Source organism: Vulpes vulpes, chromosome 4, assembly GCF_048418805.1.
Source record: "Vulpes vulpes isolate BD-2025 chromosome 4, VulVul3, whole genome shotgun sequence".
NCBI classification, from domain to species: domain Eukaryota; kingdom Metazoa; phylum Chordata; class Mammalia; order Carnivora; family Canidae; genus Vulpes; species Vulpes vulpes.
In genome coordinates, this window is record NC_132783.1 from 83,599,171 (window position 1) to 83,623,558 (window position 24,388).

A 24,388-nucleotide genomic window follows, 5' to 3' on the forward strand; every position below is an offset into this window, starting at 1 on the left:
CTGAAAAAAGAGTAGAAGGTTACAAAAGGGAAAATGAAACTGCACTTTCTCAAACACTGCCAGAAATACCAATTACTCAAGTCACCCAGGTTCATAGTTTTAACTGTTAGGGAAGAAGAAAAGGAAAACCAATGTTAAGAACCCAAGTGAATCTCTATGAGAAAGTTATGGGTATCATCACCTGTGAGAAGGGACCTACGCTTATTAAAGTCATCAGGACACCACTTAAAACCAATGGACCAAAGAGAGCATTGAGTTGTACCAGAAGCAAAGATCAGAAACTTAAGTGACTGTAATAGACCATTCTCCTCTGCTTCACGGAAATCTCTTATGTTGGCCAAGGAGTGGTGCCCTTCTTCGGCATTATCCAATTCAATTAGATGAAATATAAAAATAGGAGCAGAAATACCTGACTTGGGTAAGGAACTTGTCCTCCAGGATACTGAGATGGCATCTGTCCTCCAGGAAAGCCACCTACACGTTAAAAAAAAAAAACACACAAACATACTACTGTATGGTCCGATAGGTTTTAATTTTTCAAAATAGCATTGACTATTATGAATATGAAAACATGAGAACATTCATGCCTTGTTAATTCACTAGGATAAACTTTTTTTTCCTTTTTTTTTTTTTTCACTAGGATAAACTTTTAATATTATATATAATTTGCTAAATCTGAAACCAACTTCGGTCAGAAGAACCTTTTAAAATATTCATGTTCTACACAATTTAACAAATAACACCTTTTTATTTTTATTTTATTTTTATTTTTTTTTTAATTTTTATTTATTTATGATAGTCACAGAGAGAGAGAGAGGCAGAGACACAGGCGGAGGGAGAAGCAGGCTCCATGCACCGGGAGCCCGATATGGGACTCGATCCCAGGTCCCCAAGATCGCGCCCTGGGCCAAAGGCAGGCGCCAAACCGCTGCGCCACCCAGGGATCCCCCACCTTTTTATTTTTAAACACTTGAACCAAACTAAATTCTGATTCCATCTGGAAAGGATGTCAGGACATTTTAGGAGTGGTATGGGAGTGAGCAGAGAAGCTCCTAAAGGTTTTGCTTTTTTGGCTTCGGAACAGATTTTTTGTAATTGAAAAAGTGGGCCCTTATTTCCATCTGTACAAGTTTATTGAAGACTAATCCAGATGTAAACTAAGTTTTCTCAATGGCAATTGAAAAATTTAAAATAGCATGCTATTACTTTTCCTCTGGACAGCTGATACCTACCAGGTAGTGGGATCTGTGTTGGGCCACCACCGTAAGATTGTGAGGGTGGCTGTGGATAGCCAGAAAAGGCTGCTCCACCTGGTGGGGCTCCAAATCCTTGGCCTGGAGGAACTAGAAAAAAGAATAAATATAGTGACAGTTCTTGTGTGAAGAGTAAACTTTAGGAAAATATCTATCTACTAAGAACAGTGTAAAAAAAATATGCTATTGATGCTGTAACAACAGTCTCTGGTTTAAATTCAACTTACCAATTCCTTCTCCATTACAAAATAATTTATATTTCATTCACATAACTTATAATACAAAATTGCTAAGCTTTTTTACCTCTGGACAAACCTGTCCTAAAAATCACAATCATGGTAACTGAAATATCAATTAAGATTACAAATAATCAAGCAAATTGTTATATATTGGTCTGTTATTACCATGATTTATTCTTTTTCACAACAGAATTTTTGAGACTGTTCCTAGCTTTTATGCTTCCTATGTCTATCTTGCCAGCTAGGTTCTTAATGTCTTTGGTAGAGAGTAGGTTAAGAGCATCTCTGACCTCATTCAAAACAAGCAAGAATGAAAAGGATAAAAAAAAAAAAAAGGAAAAAGTGGTACAGCAATCCCAAATCATCACTAATTCCACAATACATCACTCACCTCCAGGATAGGATGGAGCGCCCCCTGGTGGTGGGGCACCAGGATAGCCTCCTGGGGCTGGATAGCCTCCGGGGGCTGGATAGCCACCAGCTCCGGGGTAGCCACTACTTGGGGCTGGTGGGTAGGTACCTCCTCCCATTGAAGGAAAGCCACTAGGATAAGGATACTGACCCGGAGGGGGGAAAGAGGACTCCTGACCTGCAGGCTAAAAAATGAGAAAATTTTTCAAATGAATGTGATCATAGAGAAATATGACCCACCTAAAAAAAGAACCAAACTGAGATTATTCTTAAGGTCTAGATTTTCTTTTACATAATAAAAATCCCATTAAAAGTCCTGGTGTCTTATACTAGTTTACCAGTATACTAGTTTGTCAGAACTCAGTTAAATTTAATTCTACCTGTGTGAGGCAGGAGGGATCTGTTTCTCTCTTTGGGAGTAAGAACCATACTCTCTACAAACCTCAAGGCTTCAGGAAAAATTAACAAAGCTTATTCGTTCCTTATTTTTCTAGCATCTGGAAATATGAGAAAAAATTATCTCTCTACCCTAAAGAGAATTCACGGCTCTCTTGCAACACACCAGAACCTGTTGCATAATGGGGGGGGGGGGGGGGGGGGGGAGGTGACCTGAGTCATACATGGGTGTGACATTTTGGAGCCCAGTTCAAACTAGACAATGTCTAAGAGTTGCAGAGATTGTTACATGTTCACTAAACTCTCACCTGGCCATAAAGCTAGACTACCTTTCACAGATCTCCCCTACAGTTAAGTAGGATCATATGACTGAATACTGGAGAATGAACAGCAACAGAAGTGATGTACACCACTTACACCACTTCCTTCCTTCCCTAAAAACCTCCTTCCTCTCTTCCTCTTTTCCTTCATCTGCCACTGGAAGCAGAAAATACAAGGAAGGACTCCAAGGCACTAAAGGATAGTAGAGCCAATATGTGGAAGGAGCCCGAGAATCCAAAAGACTACATGGAACAAAGCCTCCTTGATTCCCCCCTCCTCCTCCCTTCCACCACGGACTTCTAAAAACTAAAGTAAGCAAGAAATGAGTTTTTATTGTGCCAAGTCACTTTGATGTTGGGGTTGTTTGTTTCAAAAATTAGCCAACACCGACTGAAATGTTTGAACTTGGACTGCCACAGTCCAGTTCAGTATATAAGGGCCTGGGAATATTCATAATTCTCATCACTCCTATGATCAATTCAAGAGAGCTATATATTCATTTTACATAAGGACACACACATTATCATTAATCTGCATAGGCCTCTCTTTGTCTTCTCCCAGAGTTAGAAAAAAGGTATACATACTTATGAGTATAAAATTGAAAGGCATAATTCTCACTTAAATGTCTCAGCTATAAGTTTAGTCCTCATAGTACAGGTATCAATAAGGCAGAACTCAGTAGCACATTGTAAAATGAACTTCGAATAGTAAAAGTCTTAGAACCACAAACCCAGGGATCTTTAATCCACTGCAATTTGTTATCTCTGGGTCAAGCCCTTCTTAATTATTTTAAACCTTCTAACACAAAGGTTAAAAACCAGTGACTCATGGGATGGATTTAGCTTACATATGTTTTATTGGCTCATACAACATTTAACATTTTAAAAAATTTCCCAATTCAAAAAGTTGGAGCAATTTCACATCAAATCCACATATCTGGCTTTACTTAAGAAATGGAATATCTAGCAACATGGAGTCTGCCTGCCAGTATGCCTATGTGAGGCTCAAGTTGAGTAGCTGTCAACTATCCATAAACTAGGCAAGCACCCTCTCATTCCTCCATAACACCTGCCTTAATACACTTATTCTTCTATTCAGTACCTCTGGGTAATTGAGTTTATGACCCTTGCTCTAACATACCCGTAAGATCTGTCCATGGGCTAGTCCTATACAACGCCTGTTCCAAGTACACAAGCTATTTTACTCTTATAAGTGGCAATACTCACAGGATATCCAGGGAAAGGTGGGTAGCCTGTTGGGGGATAGCCTGGGTATGACATTCTGTAACAATAAAAAAAAGTCCTCTGTAATTTTTTATAAAAGTCCTTTGAAGATATATATTGTCATGGGGTTTTACACAAAAGAGATCTTCAAAAGAGTCTGTTAAGCATTCAACATGCGGATATTAGAGGTATAAGCAAAGTTTATAAAATGCTTCTTCATTTTACCATTCATACCAATGGAATCAGTATAACACAGCAAATGTTCCGACTTCATTCTCTTCATACCATATAATTTTTGTCATACCTGAACACTATTAGTACTATTATTTTATGGAATATTTACGGAGTATCTTTTAAGCCAATTAATTTTTCACTTAAATCTATTTTATGTCTGCTTTATATTACTTCCATTAATGCAAAATTTACAATAGTTCCTTGCCACAAAGAAAAGGTAACACTAAAATATATTTAAAAAATGAATATGTAAATATTAAAATAAAGGCTTTCCAGGTGCCACAGATATCTCCTTATTTGATGTAACATTAAATGGCTAACAGTTAACATTCTGTAGTTACATATACCTTTTTATTAATTTTTGATTGTTTCATTAAGTTTCAAACTTAATCAAAAGTAAAGTTAATAGTATAAGAAACCCCAAAGACTCAACACTCAGCTGCAGTAATTATTAATTCATGGCCAATTTTGTTTTTTCAATACTCTCACTCATTTCCTACCACTCCACTGGATTATTCTGAAGCAAATCCCAGACATCCTACCATTTTAACCTATACATACTTCAGTATATATCCCTGCAAACATAACTTCTTTTAATAAACAGGGCTTAAAAAAATTAACAGGTTTTTTCTTTTTAAGATTTGTTTATTTATTTATTCATGAGAGACAGAGAGAGAGATAGAGAGAGGCAGAGACATAGGCAGAGGAGAAGCAGGCTCCCTGTAAGGAGCCTGATGTGGGACAGGATCCCAGACCCTGGGGTCACGCCCTGAGCCGAAGGCAGACACTTAACTGCTAAGCCACCCAGGTGTCCCTAACAGGGCTCTTTTTAAAATAAAATCATAATATCATAGGGCAGCCCGGTGGCTCAGCGGTTTAGCACCTGCCTTCCGCCCAGGGCGTGATCCTGGAGACTTGGGATCGAGTCCCACATCGGGCTCCCTGCAGGGAGCCTGCTTCTCCCTCTGCCTGCGTCTCTGCCTCTCTCTCTCTCTCTCTCTGTTCTCTTTCATGAATAAATAAGTAAAATCTTTAAAAAAAAAATCATAATATCATCAATGTGTCGGTGTCCAAATTTCTAATTGTCTTTTAAATATTTTTATTGTTTATTTTGTACTTGTTTACTTGTTATGGAAAATTCACAGATTTTAGAACAGTGTTAGATTGAAATACACGGCATTCCTGAAATTCAACTGTTTTAACATACGAATCTCTTGTGGTTCAACCTGATATAATGAATGTTCACATGAACTTCATGTTTAGTTTCAACAATTATCACGTCATAATTAATTCTATTTCATTTGTATCCTAACCACTACCCTTCCATAGGTCTTTTAAGATTTTTGAGAGAGAGAAGCGAGTGTGTGCTTGAGCAGGGGGAGGGACAGAGGGAGAGGGAGAAGGACAAGCAGACTCCTTGCTGAGTGCAGAGCCCAAAGTGGGTTTCAATCATCCCAGGGTTCTGAGATTGTGACCAGAGCCAAAGTCATTTAATCAACTGAGCCACCCTGGGCCCCCTTCCCTAGATCATTTTAAAACAAATTCCCAGACATCATATCCCTTAACTTATAAGTAACTTGTCAATATACCATGTGTAAAAAGAAGACTCTTTCAAACCATGGTCATTTACCAATATTGTACCTTAAAAACTTAGTAATTTTCTAATATTAAATATCCATTTGGTGTTCAAATTTACCCAAAGGTCTCAAAATAATTTTTAAAGTTTGGCTGTTCAAGTTGGTATACAAATAAGGTCCATATATTCTAGACAGTTGGCATGTCTCTTAAATCTCTGTATAAGCCTCACTTCTATTTTTTCTGTGTAGCTTAATTAAAGGAACCAGACAGTTTGTCCTGAAATCTCCTCAACCTGCATTTTGCCAATTGAATCTCCATGATAATCTTGAACAGTTATTTACTATAAATTTGTAGTCAGATCTATAAGCTTGATCAGGGCCCCTGGATGGCTCAGTTGGTTAAGCATCTGACTCTTGATTTTTTTTTTTTTTTAAAGATTTTATTTATTTATTCATGAGAGAGAGAGAGGCCAAGACACAGGGAGAGAGAGAAGCAGGCCCCATGCAGGGAGCCTGACATGGGACTCGATCCTGGGTCTCCAGGATCACACCCTGGGCTGAAGGCAGTGCTAAACCGCTGAGCCAGCGGGGCTGCCCTGACTCATGATTTCAACTCAGGTCATGATCTCAGGGCTGTGAGATCAAGCTCTGCATTGGGCATGGAGCCTGGTTAAGATTCTCTATTAAAAAAAAAAGAAGAAAGAAAGAGGAAAGAGAAAGAAGGACAGAATCAATTCAAAGTTATTTTCTTCAATAGGTGCTCATTTGTTTTTGGATATGCAAACAATAACCTGAACATCTGATGTGAAGAAATTATTACATCTTTAGATAATAGTATTGATTTTTGTAAAGCATCTGATCTTTTAGAGATACACACTGAATATATATATATAGATAGATAAAATTCTATAATGTCTGAGAATCACTTGAAAATAACATGAAAGGGTTGGGCTGGAGTATAGATGAAACTAGATCATCATGAGTTGATTATGCTGGGTGACAAGTACGTTGGTATTCAATACACTCTTCTGTCCACACTTGCATATTAAAATTTTTCCATAATAAAGTTTGTTGTTTTTCTTTTTAAAGACAGCTCAAACCAACCACAAGAGACTCTTTAATCACAGGAAACAAACTGAGGGTCGCTGGAGGGCAGGGGAGGGGATTAACTGGGTGATGAACATTAAGGAGGGTGCATGATGTAATGGGCACTGGGTGTTATATAAGACTGATGAATCACTGACCTCTATCTCTGAAACCAATAATACATTACATTAACTGAATTTAAAAAAAATTTTAAAAGGCAACTCATGTAAAACAAATGCAGCCAGGGTGAACCAAAAAGCCACAAATATATGCATACATATATGTATGGGTAAATACCTTTTGCATTTGAAGAAAACACTACTAGCCTAAAACAAAAGCAAATAAACAATAGAGGGGCAAAAACAAACATTCAAAACAATACCCTTTCATTGCCTGACCATATCTAAAAAACTATTGGTGATCAGATGCAATATACCTGGCAAATACATCTATATAAAGTCAAATCATTTATTTAGCATCTACCATAAAAACACTGTACTAAGATTGCAGAGTAACAGAATTCTCAAAAGTTTAAACTAAGTTTTATTTAAAGATTTTTATTTATTTACGAGAGACACAGAGAGCAAGAAGCAGGCTCTCTGCAGGGAGCCTGATGCAGGACTCTGTCCCAGGACCCATGACCTGAGCCCAAGGCAGACGCTCAACCACTAAGGCACCTAGGAGCCCCTAAACTAAGTTTTAAAAGCTGTTGGAGGGGATCCCTGGGTAGCCCAGCGGTTTGGCTCCTGTCTTCGGCCCAGGGTGTAGCCCTGGAGTCCTGGGATTGAGTTCCACGTGGGGCTCAGGGAGCCTGCTTGCCCCTCTGCCTGTGTCTCTGCCTCTCTGTCTCTCATGAATAAATAAAATCTTAAAAAAAATAAAAGGTGCTGGATACATTGGCAAGAAAGTTAAACAGCCATGTGTGCAAGGCAAAAGGTGGGATATAACTATAAGATGGACAATCATCAAAACAGAATGAGGAGTATATTAAGAGAGAAGCCAGCTAGGAGGCCTTCAGTATGTGTGGAATACAATACTCATCTTTTCCCAACAGATCACTCTTAATATCCCATATCTAACCAAGAAACTCTTAACTATAGAGAATTGATAGTTACAGGAGAAGGGTGGGAAGGTGGGGAGGGTTTAACAGGTGATAGGTATTGAGGACAAGCACTTGTGATGAGCACAGGGTGTTCTGATGAATCACTAAATTCCACACCCGAAACTAATATTGTACTGTGTTGACTAGGATTTAAACAGAAACCTGGAAAAAATTCTGTACCTGTTACTAGTACCACTACTTAAATTACCTATTAGTGAGTATATTAATTAACCTAATGTGTTTCTTTTCCTTTGAAATGCCTCTCCCACTCTTCCTGTAGTTTCTATTCTCATGGCCATATCCTTAGATCATGTTTTTATCACTTGATGTCTATTTTACTAAAATTACTTTTCTATTTACATCCTCCCATGTACTCTCACATTTATAATTTTCCTAAAATGCTCCTCTTTCAGCATATCCCTCTTCAGGTCAGAACTCAAGGATTACTGCTGGAGTGTCAAATGAAAATTCATAGGCCTGACATTCAGGTCACCTTAGTACTAGCTCCAATTTACTTATACACTTTATCTCTTAACAATACCTAACCTCCAATGTGAAATCTCTACCACCTGAACCATTCCCAGCATATCTTTGCTTCAGCCACTGTTATTAACTGACTTGGCCCTCGTGCCTGGGCTCACCTCTCCTGACTTATCCAGCTCAAATCTTCTCGCTTCCTTCTTTGAACAATGTACTTGATAAAACAGTACTTCAACTTTAATGTATATGCATATCAATTGGGGATCTTGTTAAAAATGCATACTCTGGGGGCACCTGGGTGGCTCAGTGGTTGCGTGTCTGCCTTTGGCTCAGGTCATGGTCCCAGGGTCCTGGAATTGAGTCCATGAGGAGCCTTCTTCTCCCTCTGCCTCTGTCTCTGCCTCTCTGTGTCTCTCATGAATAAAGTCTAAAAAAAACAATGCATACTCTGCTTCAGTAGTTCTGAAATGGGTTATGAGATACTGCATTTCTAACTAGGCTTCCAGGTGATGCTGATGCTGGTCTATGAATCATATTTTGGTATACCAGAATATTTTGGTTGTTTCTGGATCTACCATCTAATTTGCTGTATTTTTCCATGTGTTTTGGCTCTTCTTCCCATTACGGCTATAAGTGATATGTATTTTCTTTTATATCAAGACCCCAAACAAATCCAATTCAACATAACAGAACCTTATTATGTAATAAGTACTGTCCCAGGTGCTGATAGAAAGGTTGGGGAGGAAAGTATCCTATCTTTTGAGTACACAGTATAGGAAAATGAGATAATAAACTTAAGTTATAGGGGGAACCTGGATGGCTCAGTGGGTTAAGCATCCAACTCTTGGCTTCAGCTCATGTCATGATCTCAGGGTTGTGGGATTAAGCCCAGTGTAAGGGCTCATGCTCAGCATGTAGTCTGCTTGAGATTCTTAACCTCTCCCTCACTTTTCTGTACCCCTCCCTTTCCCTCTGCGCCCCTCCTCCAGCTCATGCATGCTGGATTTTAAGGTAAATAAGTGGGCAGCCCCAGTGGCTCAGCGGTTTAGCGCCGCCTTCAGCCCAGCCTCCTGGAGACCCGGGATCAGGGATCAGAGTCCCATGTTGGGCTCCCTGCATGGAGCATGCTTCTCCCTCTGCTTGTGTCTCTGCCGCTCTCTCTCTCTCCCTACGTCTCTCATGAATAAATAAATAAAATCTTAAAAAAAAAAAAAAAAAGCTAAATAAGTAAAATCTTAAAAATTTATTGTAGTGTCTCATAAGCACAAGATAGAAGCTAAAAACACTAAACTGAGAATGAATGGGCATATATTGGGTCAAAATTATAAGTTAATAGGAAAGATAGTAAGAAAATTGATCCAGTCAGTTCTAAATCATTTGGAATTCAAAGGCTCAGATGTAAAAATAGGAAGAGGCTAAATCAGTTTTTCCTTTCTTCTCTAAGAATGTTTGGTATAAGGAATAAAAGGACAACAGCATCTTAGAACAATCAGATGGACCAACGGCAAAAGAGGTCAGTGTCAAAAGAAAGGGGAAAAAAATCTGATAATTTTGAGAAAAATTTTAAAGGCAACTAGTTAACAGTACCAAAGACTACATTTAAATTTCTAAATCTCAGGAATTGTTCCAGTGACAAAGTCCTATTTCTACATTCTTTAACTACTATATTAAATCTTACCCTTAAAGGCCTAGAGAAATTATGTCAACAAGTTTCAAAACAGAATGAAAATGAAGTAAAGACTATCTGCATATAAGAAATCTTGTGCAGGGGCCATGCTAATCTTTTCTGTATCACTCCAATGTTAGTATATGTGCTGCTGAAGCAAGCACTGCATATAAGAAAACTTAAAACAAATTTAAGAAGGTGAATTTGGGTACATTCTGAAGAATGTAATTATAAAAGTCCTAGAATCCAATTTCATTTCCTGGGAATGTACCTTATTTGCACAAATGTAAAATTATACATGTACAAAGCTCTTCACTACAGCACTATTTGTAATAGAAGACATTAAAAACAATCTAAAAGTCCATCAAGGGGCACCTGCGTGGCTCAGGTGGTTAAGTGGCTGCCTTCTGCTCAAATCATGATCTCAAAGTCCTGGGATTGAGCTCCAAGATGGAGCCCTGCTTCATGTTAGTTGTTCAGCGGGGAGTCTGCTTCTCTCTCAGGCCCTCCACCCTATCCCTGGCTCATGCTCACTCACTCTAATAAATAAAATCTTTAGAATAAATAAAAGTCCATCAATAAAGTACAGGTGGAATGGATTCCGAACAATGAAGTGTTACATAGCTATTAAAAACGAGCAGCTTTTGGGGTACCTAGCTGGCTCAGTTGGTAGAGCATGTGATTCTTGACCTCATGGTCCTTGACTTCAAGCCACATGTTGGGCGTAGATTACTTAATAAAAAATAAAATTCAGTTTTTTAAAATCCATATGAAACCATCTCTAAATCATATTAAGTGTGGAAAAAAGGCCAGGTAAACCCTGCATAGATAAACTGCAACTATAAACGTAGAAGATATATTTGCTTCTATGTATAAGAGACTATAGCCCTGAAAGTATTCTCAGAAAAGTAGAAATCAGTAGCTGCCTCTAGGGAGGCGAGCTGAGGCATCATGGGAAGGAAACTCAATTTTCAATGTACTTTTAGCTCTTTTGGAATTGTGCATGTATCATCTACTCAAAAGGCAGATTTTAAAAAGCCTTTGCAAAAAACTAAACAAATCTCAGGATGACTCAACAAATTACTCATTTTGCCCAAGGAATAAAGACGACTATACTGGTAAACAAGACCTTTTATTTCCTTTTTAACATTCTCGATCTGCAACTACTTTTAAAAGACTAGAAATCATTCTTGGTTCTCCAAACCATCTCCACCCAGTGAGTCAGTTACTAAAAGGGGTGGGTCTCACTACAGGAGTCTCAAGATGGCAAGAAGTCCAAGGAACACAAGAGGCAGCTGTTGCAGATCTTTGAAACAAATACAAAACAGGAAGGGCGAGTGAAGAGAAGATGGCCAACAGGAGATACTACAGCTTTCTGAAACCCGCCTCTTGGTCAGGAAAGACAATTTAAATCTGTCAGTCAGGGCCCTTAGATGAAGAACTAAAGGGAGGGCCGGCGGAGACTTCAGGGGAGCGTAGGCAGCCACCACCATCAGTGAGGACCGAAAAGCAGCTTAAATTTGGAGTGGCCAACTAGTGCCTGAAAGGTAACTCATTAGCTCTCATTAGGACAGGTTATCAGATTAGGTCCCTACCAGATAGAATAAACCAGGGAGTCTAAAGGCCGTCAGGACTTCTCATTTCTGTCACTTGATGGGGAACATTCCATCTCTCTCTTTCTCTCTCTGCAGAGGAAGTGTTCTCTCGGGACGACGCTTGCTGCTCAGGGGCCAGGAATCCAATCTGGAATGTTATCTCCCAGAACAGTCTCCTTGAGGCAATGCACCATCTGAGGCTTAGGCATTCTGTCCTAGGCTTGGTGAGGCGCCGGACAAATTTCCTTAAATTTGCTGTGTCACCGGAAAGTCCAGTCACCAGCCATTTTTTTTTTTTTTAAGACTTCATTTATTCATGAGAGACACACAGAGAGAGGCAGGGAGCCCGACGTGGGACTCGATCCCGAGTCCCCAAGATCACGCCCCGGGCCAAACGCAGGCGCTAAACCGCTGAGCCACCCGGAGATCCCCGCCCGCCAGCTTTCGTTGTTGCTCCTTGCTGGTTTCCCTACTCTGCCTGCCTTGAGGTCACTTTAGCTGGGCCGTGGCCTCAGTCCCCCCACCTGTGTCACTGTTCCCTCTGACCCTCGGGCCGCGGAGGACCCGCGGGCTGGCCAGCCGCCCCGCCGCCGCGCCCCCGCCCCCGCCCCCGCCGGGCAGCCCGGGTCCCGAGACGCGCGCAGAGCCGCCCCCCGCCCCGCAGGCCCCTCCGCCGCCCCCCTCCCCCCGCGGGGACACGCGCCGGGCCCGGCCGCCCCCCGGACCGCGGGCCTCAGCGGGCCTGAGCGAGGCGACGCGCGGGAGGGGGGCGGGAGGGGTAGGGGGCGCCGTTCCTCACCTGGCCCGGGGGAGCAGCGTCACAGCCCGACCCTGGTCGCCAGCAAGATGGAGCCGGGGGCGGGCCCGCAGAGGCGGAGCGCCGCGGCCGCCGCCCGAGCCCGGTGGGAGCGCGGGAACGCCCCTGGTGCGGGGGGCGGGGCCGCCCGCCGGGCCCGAGGCTGTCGCGTAGTCCGCGCGCCGCAGCCCCACCTGTGGGGAGACGCGGCCTGCCAGGGCACCGGCCGGTTTTGTCACGTTTCTAATTCCGTTGGAGGCTCTTTCAAGTCACAGCGGTTTTAAGAAATTCCGGAGCCCTTTCCGTGATGGGCGGCTGGGCGTCCAGGTGCGGCCCCTCCGCCTGATTTACTGTCCTCCCCTGAGGCCTTGTAAAGGATAAAGATCGTGTCTTTTATTAGATCCCTATGAAATGAATTAATTCTTATTGGGGATGCTACTCAGATATCGAGATACGTCAATCAAAACCACTCTAAACGGGTTGTTGGGTGACACTAGGCTCCCCTCACACTAGAGCCCTAAAATCTGACGCCCACACTAGCATTAAATATCTTAACGTAATTTCAAGGGCTCAGACCAGTATTTTAAACTCATTAAGAAAGTTTATTCCAGGAGCACCTGGGTGTCTCAGTGGTTAAGCGTCTGCCTTGGGCTCAGGGCGTGAACCCGGGGTCATAGGATCGTGTCCCACATCGGGCTCCCTGCAGGGAGCCTGCCTCTCCCTGTGTCTCTCATGAATAAATCTTAAAAAAGTTTATTCGAGAGCAAAAACCAGCTTCCCTTTACAGTGGTTCTCAAAGCGTGGTCCCCATACCAGCAGCAGCAATATCACCTGGAAACTTGTTAGAAATACAAATTTGGGGCTCAACCTTAGATCTGTTGAATCAAACTCTAGGGGTGGAGCTTGGCAATTTAACAAGCCTTCCAGGTGGCTCTAATGTACACTTAAGTTTGAGAACCATCAACTTATTACTCTACATGCTTCTCCACCCAAAAGCTTCCTCATCAGGAATTTGGATTTTTTCTGGTTTCAGTGGGAAGCTCTTGGAGAAGTTGAAACAAGGGAATGACATAGCCCAATTTATTCTTTAGAAAAATCATTCCCCCAAATGAATGGCCCCCAAAACCCAGACTAACATTTGATCTGGTGATCAAATAAGCTGAGATTTATATCCAATACTGGAGGGGGAAAAAATGGCTCTGACAGACCTGCTGAGATGAGCATGTGCTAGAATCCCATATAGCACTATCCTAAGGGATTTTCACTAAGGTTTTTAAAATGCAAATTTTTTCATTTGCTGAGTAAGGAAATATATTGCGCTTAATGATGTCAGTCTCCTTCTATTAAGTTGGAAACACTTTAAGGGCAGAAGCCATCTTAGATTTCTCAGCAGTTAGCATGAAGCTAGGCATTTAGACTTAGGTATTCTCACCACCAGTCTACTAAGTTGGAAACTTTTGTGTCCCTTGTTACTGTGTGGCTTCTGTCTCCTGATTTGTTTCTGATACATTGCACTTCACCCATCACAATCAGTAACCAAACTCTATAGATTTTACTTTCATTCTTTGTCTATAAACTGTCACTATTCACTTGTTAGAAATTACCTTTCCAGGCCTCCTACTATCACTTTAGCTGGCACTTGCATTATCTTGTCTGAACCATGGCACATCCAACTGGTTTTTCCATCATCAAATCAGTACTTACACAGTATTGCTAGCTCAATGTGTTTACATTACCGTGTAAAACTAAAGTAGTATGAATTTAACAAGAGGTACCATTTATTAAGTATGAACAATGTGCTAGGCATTGCATTAAGCACTTAGCAAGTATTCTCTGTTTTTACATTCCCTAAGATTTTGCTCCCCCAAAGAGGGGGAGCAGAAGGGAGAGAGAATATCAAGTAGACTATGTGTCTAGCGTGGAGCCCAACATGGGCCTCATTTCCACAACCCTGAGATCATGACTTGAGCCAAAATCAAGACTTGGAGGCTTAACCAAGTGAGCCACCCGGGGACCCCTATGTTCTCTAAGATTAAAAAAATTTTTTTTTTTGTAACAGCTTTATGAGGATACAATCCACTCATGTAAAGTGTACAATTCAATCGTTTTTAATATAGTCACATATAGACCTATACCACAATTAATTTCAAGAACATTTATATCACCTCCAAAATAAAACCCATACCCTTAAGCCATTACCTCAATAACCCTCATCTATATGCTGCCACTAATCTACTTTGTCTTCATAGATTTGCTTATTCTATACATTTCATATAAATGTACTCATACACTGTGTAGTGTTTGACTAGATTCTTTCACTTAACACGAACATCAATGAACATGTTTTCAAGGTTCATCCATGAACCTTGGGCATGAATCAGTACTTCATTCCTTTCTAAGGCCAAGTATTTCACTACATGGATATACCACATTTATTCATTCGTATGTTGATGGACATTTAGGTTTTTATCTTTTGGTTCTTGTGAATAGTGTCACTATGACCACATATGTACATGGTTTCATTTCTCTGGGACATACCAAGGAGCAAGACTGCTGGACCAAATAGTAACTCAATGTTTAACTTCTTGAGGAACTGCCAGACTGTATTCCAAGAATGGTGCACCATTTTATATCCTCACTAGTCTATGAGGATCACAATTGCTCGATATCACCAACACTTATTTTCAGTCTTTAATTACATCATTCTAATGGATGAAGTGCTATTTCATTGTTTTTTTGTTTTGTTTTGTTTTATTTTTTAAGATTCTACTTATTCATGAGAGACACACAAAGAGAGAGGCAGAGACATAGGCAGAGGCAGAAGCAGACTCCATGCAGGAAGCCCGATGTAGGACTCAATCCTGGTACTCCAGGATGACGCCCTAAGCCAAAGGCAGATGCTCAACCGCTGAGCCACCCAGGCGTCCCTCATTATGATTTTGACTTTTATTGCCTGATGACTAAAGATGTTAAGCGTCTTTTCATGTGCTTATCAATCATTTGTATATCTTCTTTGGGGAAAATATCTATTCAGATCTTTTGCCCAACTTGTATTACAAATTGTATGTTTTTTTATTGAGTTGTAACAGTTCTTTATATATATTCTGGATGGAAGTCCATTATCAGATATGTGATTTATGAGTATTTTCTCCCATGCTTTTCATTTGATGTTGTCCTTTTTAGTTTTTAATTTCAATAAAGTCTAATTTATCTATTTTAATTTTGGCTGCTTTACAGGTTTGGTGTCATATTTAAGAAATCTTTGCCCAATCCGACTTCATGAAGATTTACCACTAAGTCTTCTTCTAAGAGCTGTAGAGTTTTAGCAGTTTAGGGCTTTGGTCCATTTTGAGTTAATTTTTATATGTTGTGTGTGTGTGGGGGGGTATGTGTCCAATTTCATTCTTTTCCATGTGGAATCCTGTTTTTCCAGCACAATCTGCTAAAAAGTCTGTTCTTTGCCCATTGAATTGTTTTATCATTCTAGTCAAAAATCAATTGAGCATAAATATTACGAATTTATTTCTTGCTTCTCAATTCCATTTAATTGATCTATATGTCTATCCTAGGCCAGTATCACATTGTCTTGATTACTATTGATTTGTAGTAAACTTTGCAATTGGAATATGTGAGTCCTCCAGTTTTGCAAACATTTTCATTTAACTCTTTTTTTTTAAAATTCCACTCCTAGTGTAGAACCCAACAGAGGGCTCGATCCCACCACCCTGAGATTATGACCTGAGCCAAAATCAAGAGTCGGATGCTTAACCAACTGAGCCACTCAAGTGCCCCAGAACTACATGAATTTTAACACTACCCCTCTGAGAGTGGGCAATAGGAATGTATATAAGTGTTAGGATTAGGGGTGGGAGGCTGAGATCATGCCAAGGTTGTAGGAACGAATACCTAAGGAATATCCTAATCTTGAGAATGTGATAAGAGAAAGATGGCATGAGACAGGATGTGGCAGAGTTGCAGGCCCAAACAGAGAGCTGGTGTTAATCACTCCTTTGGCAAGAGAGAGACCTCTAATCTTGAGGTGTTGTGACTACACAAGTAATACCTGCCAGTGAATAGGAAATAGAATAACAAGCGACTTGAGAAGCAAAGTGAATTTATTATGGTGTAGACTAGATTAACTCCAGTATATTCAACTAAGTCTGATATACCTTGGGATATTTATTTTTAACTTTTTTAAAGATTTATTTATTTTAGAGAGAGACCATGAGCAGGAGGGGTAGGGGGGAATCTAGTCAAGATCTGGTTTAGCTATTTAAACCCCACCAAAAAAAAAAAAAAAAAAAAAAAAAACCACCATCTACTTTCTCTTCCCGTTGCCTCCTATCTTCTCCAGCTGGCACGAACTTCCAAGAAACATGATATAGTAGGCATTGCAGTATACTGGCTGCTTGTTGGGGTTGGAATAGACCTGTTCAGGTTTGAGGGACGCAAAAGGGTTAGCTCCATAGGCAGTGATGTGTGTATCCAGGTCCACCAGAATCTGCAAAGAAGCTGCCAACTCCTGATGGCTATAGGAGACATAAAAAAAAGAAGAAGAAGAAGAAAAAGAAGAAGAAGCAGAAATTGCTATGCCAATTATGAGAGACACCGGAGAAACTTCCTCAGAACTTGATACTTCTGGACTCACCAATCCCCCAAATTACCTAAGGCTATACAGGCAAGGGTATCCCTCCCTCCCACATGTGTCACTAAGTACCTGATTAACTAGCATAGGACTTGGTTCCAAGGGGATTAGAAAGCCAAGTGTGGAAAGGAAGAAAATCCTCACCAGAAGATAGAAGATGAGCAAGGGGGAGAGAAATGAGCTCATCTATACAGAGAGAGGTATGAGTGAGTCAGGGAGGTATACAAATAGGAAAAAGTTGAAACCTGTAAACAGTGATCAATGTAGGGATCTCATAATCACGAAGTAGCAGGAGGGTGGGCAGCCAAGCCTCCATCAAGTCTGGGGAAGCATGGAAACCTATGGGAGAAAAAAATCCCAGAAATGGATATAGAGAGGGGAAAGGCTAAGGTAGACCCTAAGCAAGATACTTTTTTGGATTGTGTCCACCCCTCCCCTTACTTTGCTCACCTCCAATGCTTATTTACCATCATCACCCACCCCAGGTTCTTCAATGGAAAATTCTGAACCCAGGTATAGCACATATGGCTAATGATCAATCAAGGTTGTCATCATATTATGTTTAACCTGACCAAATGAATGGGGTTCCAAATATAGAAGATACAAAAGTCAGGATGGAGAATTCCCAGAAAAGCCACCCAGTATTCCCCTGAATGACTCTTACCTGGATGGAATGCCACCACCAAATCTGGACGAGCTATTTGTCCAGTCTCTACCTGCTCCTCCCAGAAATCATGATAGAGGCCCCTATGGCCACTAAGCTGAACTGTGCCAGGTTCCAGAGGGGAAGTTGAGGTGCTCTGTGTAAAGTCAGCAGATACATCTATACCCACCATGATCACACGGAGGCCAAGGTGTCCAGGAAACATGTAGCCAAGCTCATCATAGTGCCCAGGGTGAGTGAGGAATGTCTCCACATGGGAAGCACCAACCACATGCACTGTGCTTCCCCCAATTTTCCCAGTATCTATCCCCAAGGCCCGAAGCCCAAGGCCCAGTGTCAAAGGCCGTGATAGGGCATCTGTCAGCAGCCGCTTCAAAGAGCCTTGCAGGACATCTGAGTCTGGCCTTGGTCGTCCTACACTGGCCCACAAGGCGGTCATGGCATGACTGCCTAGCACAGCATCCAGTGTAGCATCTAGCTGTAAATGTCGCATAGAAAACCAGGTATCCCAGCCCTGTACAATTTCAGCCAGGCATGGCCAAGGTCCTGAAGGTAAGACAAAAGCACCTGTAGGAAAGAAGGGATAAGAGTGACCTAATCCTTTCCTGCCTTCAATATTCCTTCCAAGTTTACTCCTCCAACTTGTGACCAGCAATGCCCCACTCAGTTTCTCATGTTTCCTCATAACAACATGCTTTCATATCTTTCTCCAAATACAACCAACTATGACTACTGTCGCAAAGTTTTCCAACACCACCACTTCACCTGTGACTAGAAGCCATTCCATGAGACGGTCCACAGCTACGAGACGCAGCTCTTGACAAACCTTCCTGTGCTCTGGCCAGTCTGACCTCTGGCACTCTGGACCACAGTAATAGACATTTCTGCACCTGAAAGATGAGCCCCAGAAATAGATGTTCCTTCCTATACCTCAAAAGTGATTTAGGGATGTCTAGGGAAGGGAACTGATACCTCCTGTATCTAGAAAGAAAGGTCACTGGGTAGGGAAGGTAGGGAGAGGAGTGAGAGCTAATACACCAAATTTGGAGATTACATTTGGCAGGGGAAGCATGAGATACTAGGAACATAATTATTCTCTTGGGTCAGAATAATACCTCAGTCCGTATCTGGAACAACTCACTTTTTACATTCTTTACAGAAAAAAAAAAAAACCCAGAAGTTTGCAGCTGCCCTCTTATCACAGGTATGGCTCAACTCCAACCTCCTCAAAACAGATAAGATCTTTCCCCTTGAGTACTCAAGAGGGAGGCAGAGAATAGTATATAGTAGTCCCCCCGCCCCCTTATCCACAAGGAAAAAGTGCCAAGGCTTCCAGTGGATGCCTGAACTTATGGAGAGTACCAAACCCTATATATATATACATACATACTATGGTTTTTCCTATACATACATACCTATGATAAAGTTTACAAATTAGGCACAGTAAGATATTAACAAGACAATTATAACATACTTTAATAAATGTACGAACGTGTTCTTTCTCTCAAAGTATCTTATTGTACTGTATTCACCCTTCTTGTGATGATGTGAGATGATAAAATGCCTACATGATGAAATGAAGTAAGGTGAATGACACAGGTGCTGTAATACAGTATTATGCTACTACTGACTTTTTGACAATAGTCAGAGGAGGATCATCTGCTTCCAGACTGTAGCAGACCTTGCATAACTGAAATAATGGAATGTGAAACTGAAGATACGGGGGACTACTGTACCATGGTCTGACTTCCCCATAATACCCAAAATATGGAGGAGCCAAATCCTTTTCTAATCCTTTCTGCGGCCTGGAGCACACAAAATGAAGGATGGGCCTGAAGTTATTCTGAAAACTCTTAGACCTTTCCTTCTGCAATGAAGTCTTAGAATAGGATCATTTCTGGAAGACTCTATTATTAGCCCCAATTAGTCACCTCTTGCATTGCCGTAGGACCTTGGAGTCTGAAAGGCCACTAGGAAGAGCTCTACAGTGAGCACAGAATCGGAATGTGTCCTCCATCTTCTGGAACATTTCTTGAGGGCATCGAAATCCAAAGCCTGATACAGAAGCACCCCCATCTAGCACCAACCTGCAAAATGGCATGGAGAAGTAGCAATAGAAAGAAGATCTCCAAAATCATTCACGATCTATACTTTGCCTCCTATATATTTCCATCTACTCCCACTATTTCTCACATAAGCAAATATTTCTTCTATAGTAATAAACCTTGCAAAAGTCAGGATGAGAAACTCCCTCATTGTAAATGCCCCATATTTCCCAAGTTACATTCCTTCTTGCTTTCTAAAATCACTTCTACCAGAGATAATATATTACTCTTCCACAGAACTAGTAACTCACTTGTATTCTTCATAGCTTTTCATGTTTAGCTTTTGAAGGATTAGCTGGGATAGGCCAGGAACATTATTCTCCAAGGAGAAGAAGCCAAGTGCATCAATACTAGGGTCAGATTTTGAGAGGGTCAGAGGCACAGAGGTCACAACTGTGGGTGGGGTCACAACCACGGGAGTCACCGATGAGGGGGATTTCTTGTGCCTTCGTTGCCGGGATCTTGGAGCCATGGCTGTCCACTGATACCTGGGGGGCTATATGTAGAAGAGATATGGAAATTTTGCAAGACAGACAAATGTGATTTGTTTTCATATGTTTGACCTTTCACTTCTCATTCCAGTCTCTCAGACCCAGGTATCAGTGAGATTTATTTAGGATCTACTGATTATTGATCACCGCGGACAATTAAAAAAATAGGAGGGAAAGAATTGCATATCAATGCAATTATACATATATGTGTTACATGTGAAGTTCTATATGAAATATATATATGTAAGTAAATGCATAGAAAAAGTCTGGCAGGGCTCATATAAAACTAATAACAATGACTAACTCTGAGGAGGAAAAGAAGTAATGAGATAGAAACTGGCTTAATCTAAAGGAACTTTAGACTTATCTGTAATGTTTGAATTGAATACTAAGAATATATTTATATATTATTATGCATTTAGAAAATCAACTTAAATAAGGGAGGAAAAAACAACAAGTTTTGGTTGTCCCAAACTACCAACTAATTGGAGAGTCAGTCAATCTCACCTAGTTAGGGAAATAGAACATTCATTTTAGAAGACCTATCATCACACTTTTAAGCAATCAACCCATAAGTAGAAATTAAATGCAATACAAAATCACCACAATATTAAGATTTATGTAGTCAAAGCAAGTTATACAAATTATGAGGAAAATTTCCTAATGGGGTGAATTTTGAAATAGAACTAGTCCCATGCTCACCCACTACCTAGGTCTCCTTCCCTGTCTTGTCTTTTCCCATTCATTCCACTAGGACTGAGTAAATAAAAGGAACTATATTGGGAAAAACAAAAACATCCACTCATTCAACAAGTATTTATTGCTAAACATATATGATCATTCATAAAGTATTGTAATGGAAACAAATATGAAAAATATACTTGATATCTAAATGTCTTATAGAAGGATCAAATTATAATAAATTATAATATAAGGCATCATGTAAATCCTATAAGAAAAGTGAAACTAAAGCACTAATGGGAGATCAGAAGGAAAGGGTCTCTTCAGTTTGGTTAGCTGTAAGAAGACTTTATAAAGCAGGTAGCAGTCAGAATAGACTCCTGAATGATGGTAATATTTTGAATACATGGAGACAGAAAAAAGGAATTCTAAGCACAAAAAAGAGCATGAACATAGAAATATAGATGGGAATACTCTAGAAATTAATCAAATAGAATAGTTTGAATTTGATTTTTAACTATGACCTAAATGTAAGAACTAAAACTATAAAGTCTTAGAACACATAGGGAAAAGTGTCAATATGGATTTGGCAATAAATATTTCAGATATGAAACCATAAAAAGAAAGGAAGTACTGATAATATGCTACAAAATGTGAGTGAACTTCAAAAACATTATGCTAACTGAAAGAAGCCGGACACAAAAGGTCACACATTATATGATTCCATTTATATGAAATATTGAGAAAAGGTAAATTCAGAGACAATGCAGATTCATGGTTGCCAGAGGCTGGGAAGAAGAGGAATGGGGAGTAACTGCTAAATGGTTATGGGCTTTTCTTTTGGGATGACAAAAATGTTTTGGAACTAGACAGAGGTGGTGTTTGTACAACAATGTGAATGTACGACACATCATGCTCACTTTATATTTTTTAAATTTTTTTGTGTCATGCTCACTTTAAAAGTATTAATTTTGTTATATGAATTTCATCTCAATTAAAAAATAAATAAAAGTATCTGTAGAGATTGAGAATCTAAAAAATTATTAACCCTCAGATTAAGTGCCTCCAGGGACAGGGAAATGGCAGAGGATAAAAATGCTGACAATGGTTGGTTTTACTGTGAATAAGATAACTATTAAAGTTCAAATCAGGGATCATGTTTTGTTACAAAAATAGTCTGACATTTAATCCTTTTGGACTAGATTTGTTAGGGAAAAAACTCTAAGAAAAATCATTCAGCTGAGATGTAGGTGGCAGAACAAAGACCTCTCAGAATCATCCAGCTAAAAATCTATTGTCTATATACCTGAAACTAACATAACACTGTATGTTAACTAACTGCAATTAAAATAAAAACTTGGGAAGCCTGGGTGGCTCAGTGATTGAGTGCCTGCCTTTGGCCCAGGGCATGATCCTGGAATACCAGGATGGAGTCCCACATTCTGGCTCCCTGCATGGAGCCTGCTTCTCCCTCTGCCTGTGTCTCTGCCTCTCTCTCTGTGTCTCTCATGAATAAATAAACAAAATCTTTAAAAAATAAAAAAATAAAAAATTAAAAAAAATCTATTATCTTACAAATTAGCTCTTGCAAACTGCTGTCCTCAGTTAACGAGGGAACTAATTTGTATCTTCCTTTGTACTTTCTCTCATTCTTTCACTACACTCTTATGATCTCTCCCCTCATCCCAGATAAATGGATGTTTTCAGAGTCCACAGAACAGAGATGTGTTCATCTGCATATCATATCTTCTACATTCTCACTAATACAGAAGAAATTAGACCTGAAGGTGATAGATTATTTTAAGATTTAAGGGTCATGTCCTGGGCAGCCCAGGTGGCTCAGCAGTTTAGCGCTGCCTTCAGCCCAGGGCATGATCCTGGAGACCCGGGATCGAGTCCCACGTGGGGCTCCCTGCATGGAGCCTGCTTCTCCCTCTGTCTGTGTCTCTGCCTCTCTCTCTCTGTCTCTCATGAATAAATAAATAAAATCTTAAAAAAAAAAAAAGGTCATGCCATTTTACTAAAGGATACTTTCACACTTGAATATACCATTTGCAACAACTGACCTGATTCTTCCTTCCACTAAAAAAAAAAATGTATTTTTCTATGTACATATGTATTTATTTAGAAAGCACACCTGTGCAAGCAGCGGGGGGGGGGGGGGGGGGGTGGCTGGTGCAAAGGCAGAGGGAGAGAATTTTAAGCAGACCTTGCGCTGAGTGCTGAGCCTAATGCGAGGCTCAATCTCATGACCCCGAGATCATGACCTGAGCTGAAATCAAGAATCAGTTTAACTGACTAAGCCACCCAGGCACCCCTTCATTCCACTTTTAATCACTACACATTCTCATCCCATTTCCAGAATCACTGCAACTCAAGAAGCATTCATCTGCTCTATCAAGCCTCCATTTGGGGAGGAGTGGTAGTGAAATCTCTAATCATTTCCTCTGTCTAGAGCAAGTTTATGATACAAATGAACTAAATTTCTAGGAGGAAGGTCCTTGCATTTGTATAGGGCTCCTGAGTTTGTGTACCCTAGGCCCAGTTCCAGCTTCCCTGGTTCTAACTTTCCTGCACTGAATCCCAAGATCCTCCAACTTTGAGGGAACAGACAGGATTGAGAGAAACTTAGCCAAAAAAAAGAGGGGACAAGGGAAAAGTTGGAAAGAATTCTATATAATAAGCTTTTAGAATTTTCCAGAGATCAGAACCTACCTCACCTCACAGGGGATCAGTTTAACTTTTTTCTAGCCATTCCCAGTGACGGGCTCTAATTTATTCCCAGTATATAAAAGAGAAAACACTAATACCAAGGATTAAAGAGACAGGAGACAAGAACTGGACAGTCTAGAAAAACTCTTATCTTTCATCTCCAAATTCCCTACAATATTAACTTATTCCCAGACAAGGTCTTCTGTCTTTCTCCTTCACCACTCAAAGCCGCAAGTTTCACCCAAACCAGTAACCTTCTCACTAACTTCCAGACCAGAAAGTCCCATCTAATTTTCCCTAATTCACCAGCAAACACAAAACATCTTTGGGAAGATAAGGAAAGGGGGAATCCTCAAAAGAAGTTGGAAAAAAAGAGAAAAGGAGGAATAGATTAGGAATATTGCTATTATTAAGCACATTCAGCTGCTTAATCAGTGATTAACACTCCCTGGGGTGATAAATGTTTTACTCAACTATAAACTAAGCAAGCAGATGGTCTGATGGAAAAGTAACTTACCCTGCTAAGCCCTCGGCTTCCTTCCTTCTCTCTTTCTTCCAAGTGAAGTGAGTGCTTGATCTTCTCATATCTAGGTTGTGGCTGACTTGCAGCTGTCCCTTCATATCACTTTTCTTTGCAAACTGCTGAAATGCTGAGTCTCTGTGACTAGGTGTGCCCTGCCAACCAGACAGACAACACTGAATTCTCCCTAA

The 24,388-nt window shown here is 40.5% G+C and overlaps 2 protein-coding genes and 1 non-coding gene across 13 annotated transcripts in view; all 3 read right to left on the reverse strand.

The window, feature by feature from the left end:
- The window catches only part of ANXA7 (annexin A7), a 44,980-nt gene extending 20,592 nt beyond the window's left edge, over nt 1-24,388 (reverse strand). For 2 of the 11 annotated variants that reach the window (XM_072755105.1, XM_072755101.1), the window contains exons 1-5: nt 8,617-8,749; nt 3,847-3,901; nt 1,884-2,088; nt 1,233-1,343; nt 410-474 (exon numbers count right to left, since the gene is read on the reverse strand). In XM_072755105.1, the coding sequence (XP_072611206.1) occupies nt 410-474; nt 1,233-1,343; nt 1,884-2,088; nt 3,847-3,900 (435 nt within the window). In that variant the 5' untranslated portion in view covers nt 3,901; nt 8,617-8,749. Of the gene's footprint in view, nt 1-409; nt 475-1,232; nt 1,344-1,883; nt 2,089-3,846; nt 3,902-8,483; nt 8,750-11,583; nt 11,896-12,382; nt 12,508-24,194 lie in introns of those variants that run through there. The other 9 variants (XM_072755104.1, XM_026004526.2, XM_072755106.1 and 6 more) reach the window with 7 other exon arrangements.
- Nucleotides 10,048-10,152, reverse strand: LOC112929076 (U6 spliceosomal RNA). The gene has a single exon (XR_003236869.1). It is a non-coding gene; the product is annotated as a U6 spliceosomal RNA (small nuclear RNA).
- On the reverse strand, nt 16,477-24,329 carry MSS51 (MSS51 mitochondrial translational activator). Its single transcript, XM_026004540.2, is given in 8 exon segments — nt 16,477-16,725; nt 16,728-16,908; nt 17,270-17,363; nt 17,689-18,255; nt 18,454-18,578; nt 19,620-19,775; nt 20,045-20,289; nt 24,195-24,329. Coding segments are annotated over 7 exon segments (1,425 nt in total). The 5' UTR covers nt 20,266-20,289; nt 24,195-24,329; the 3' UTR covers nt 16,477-16,644.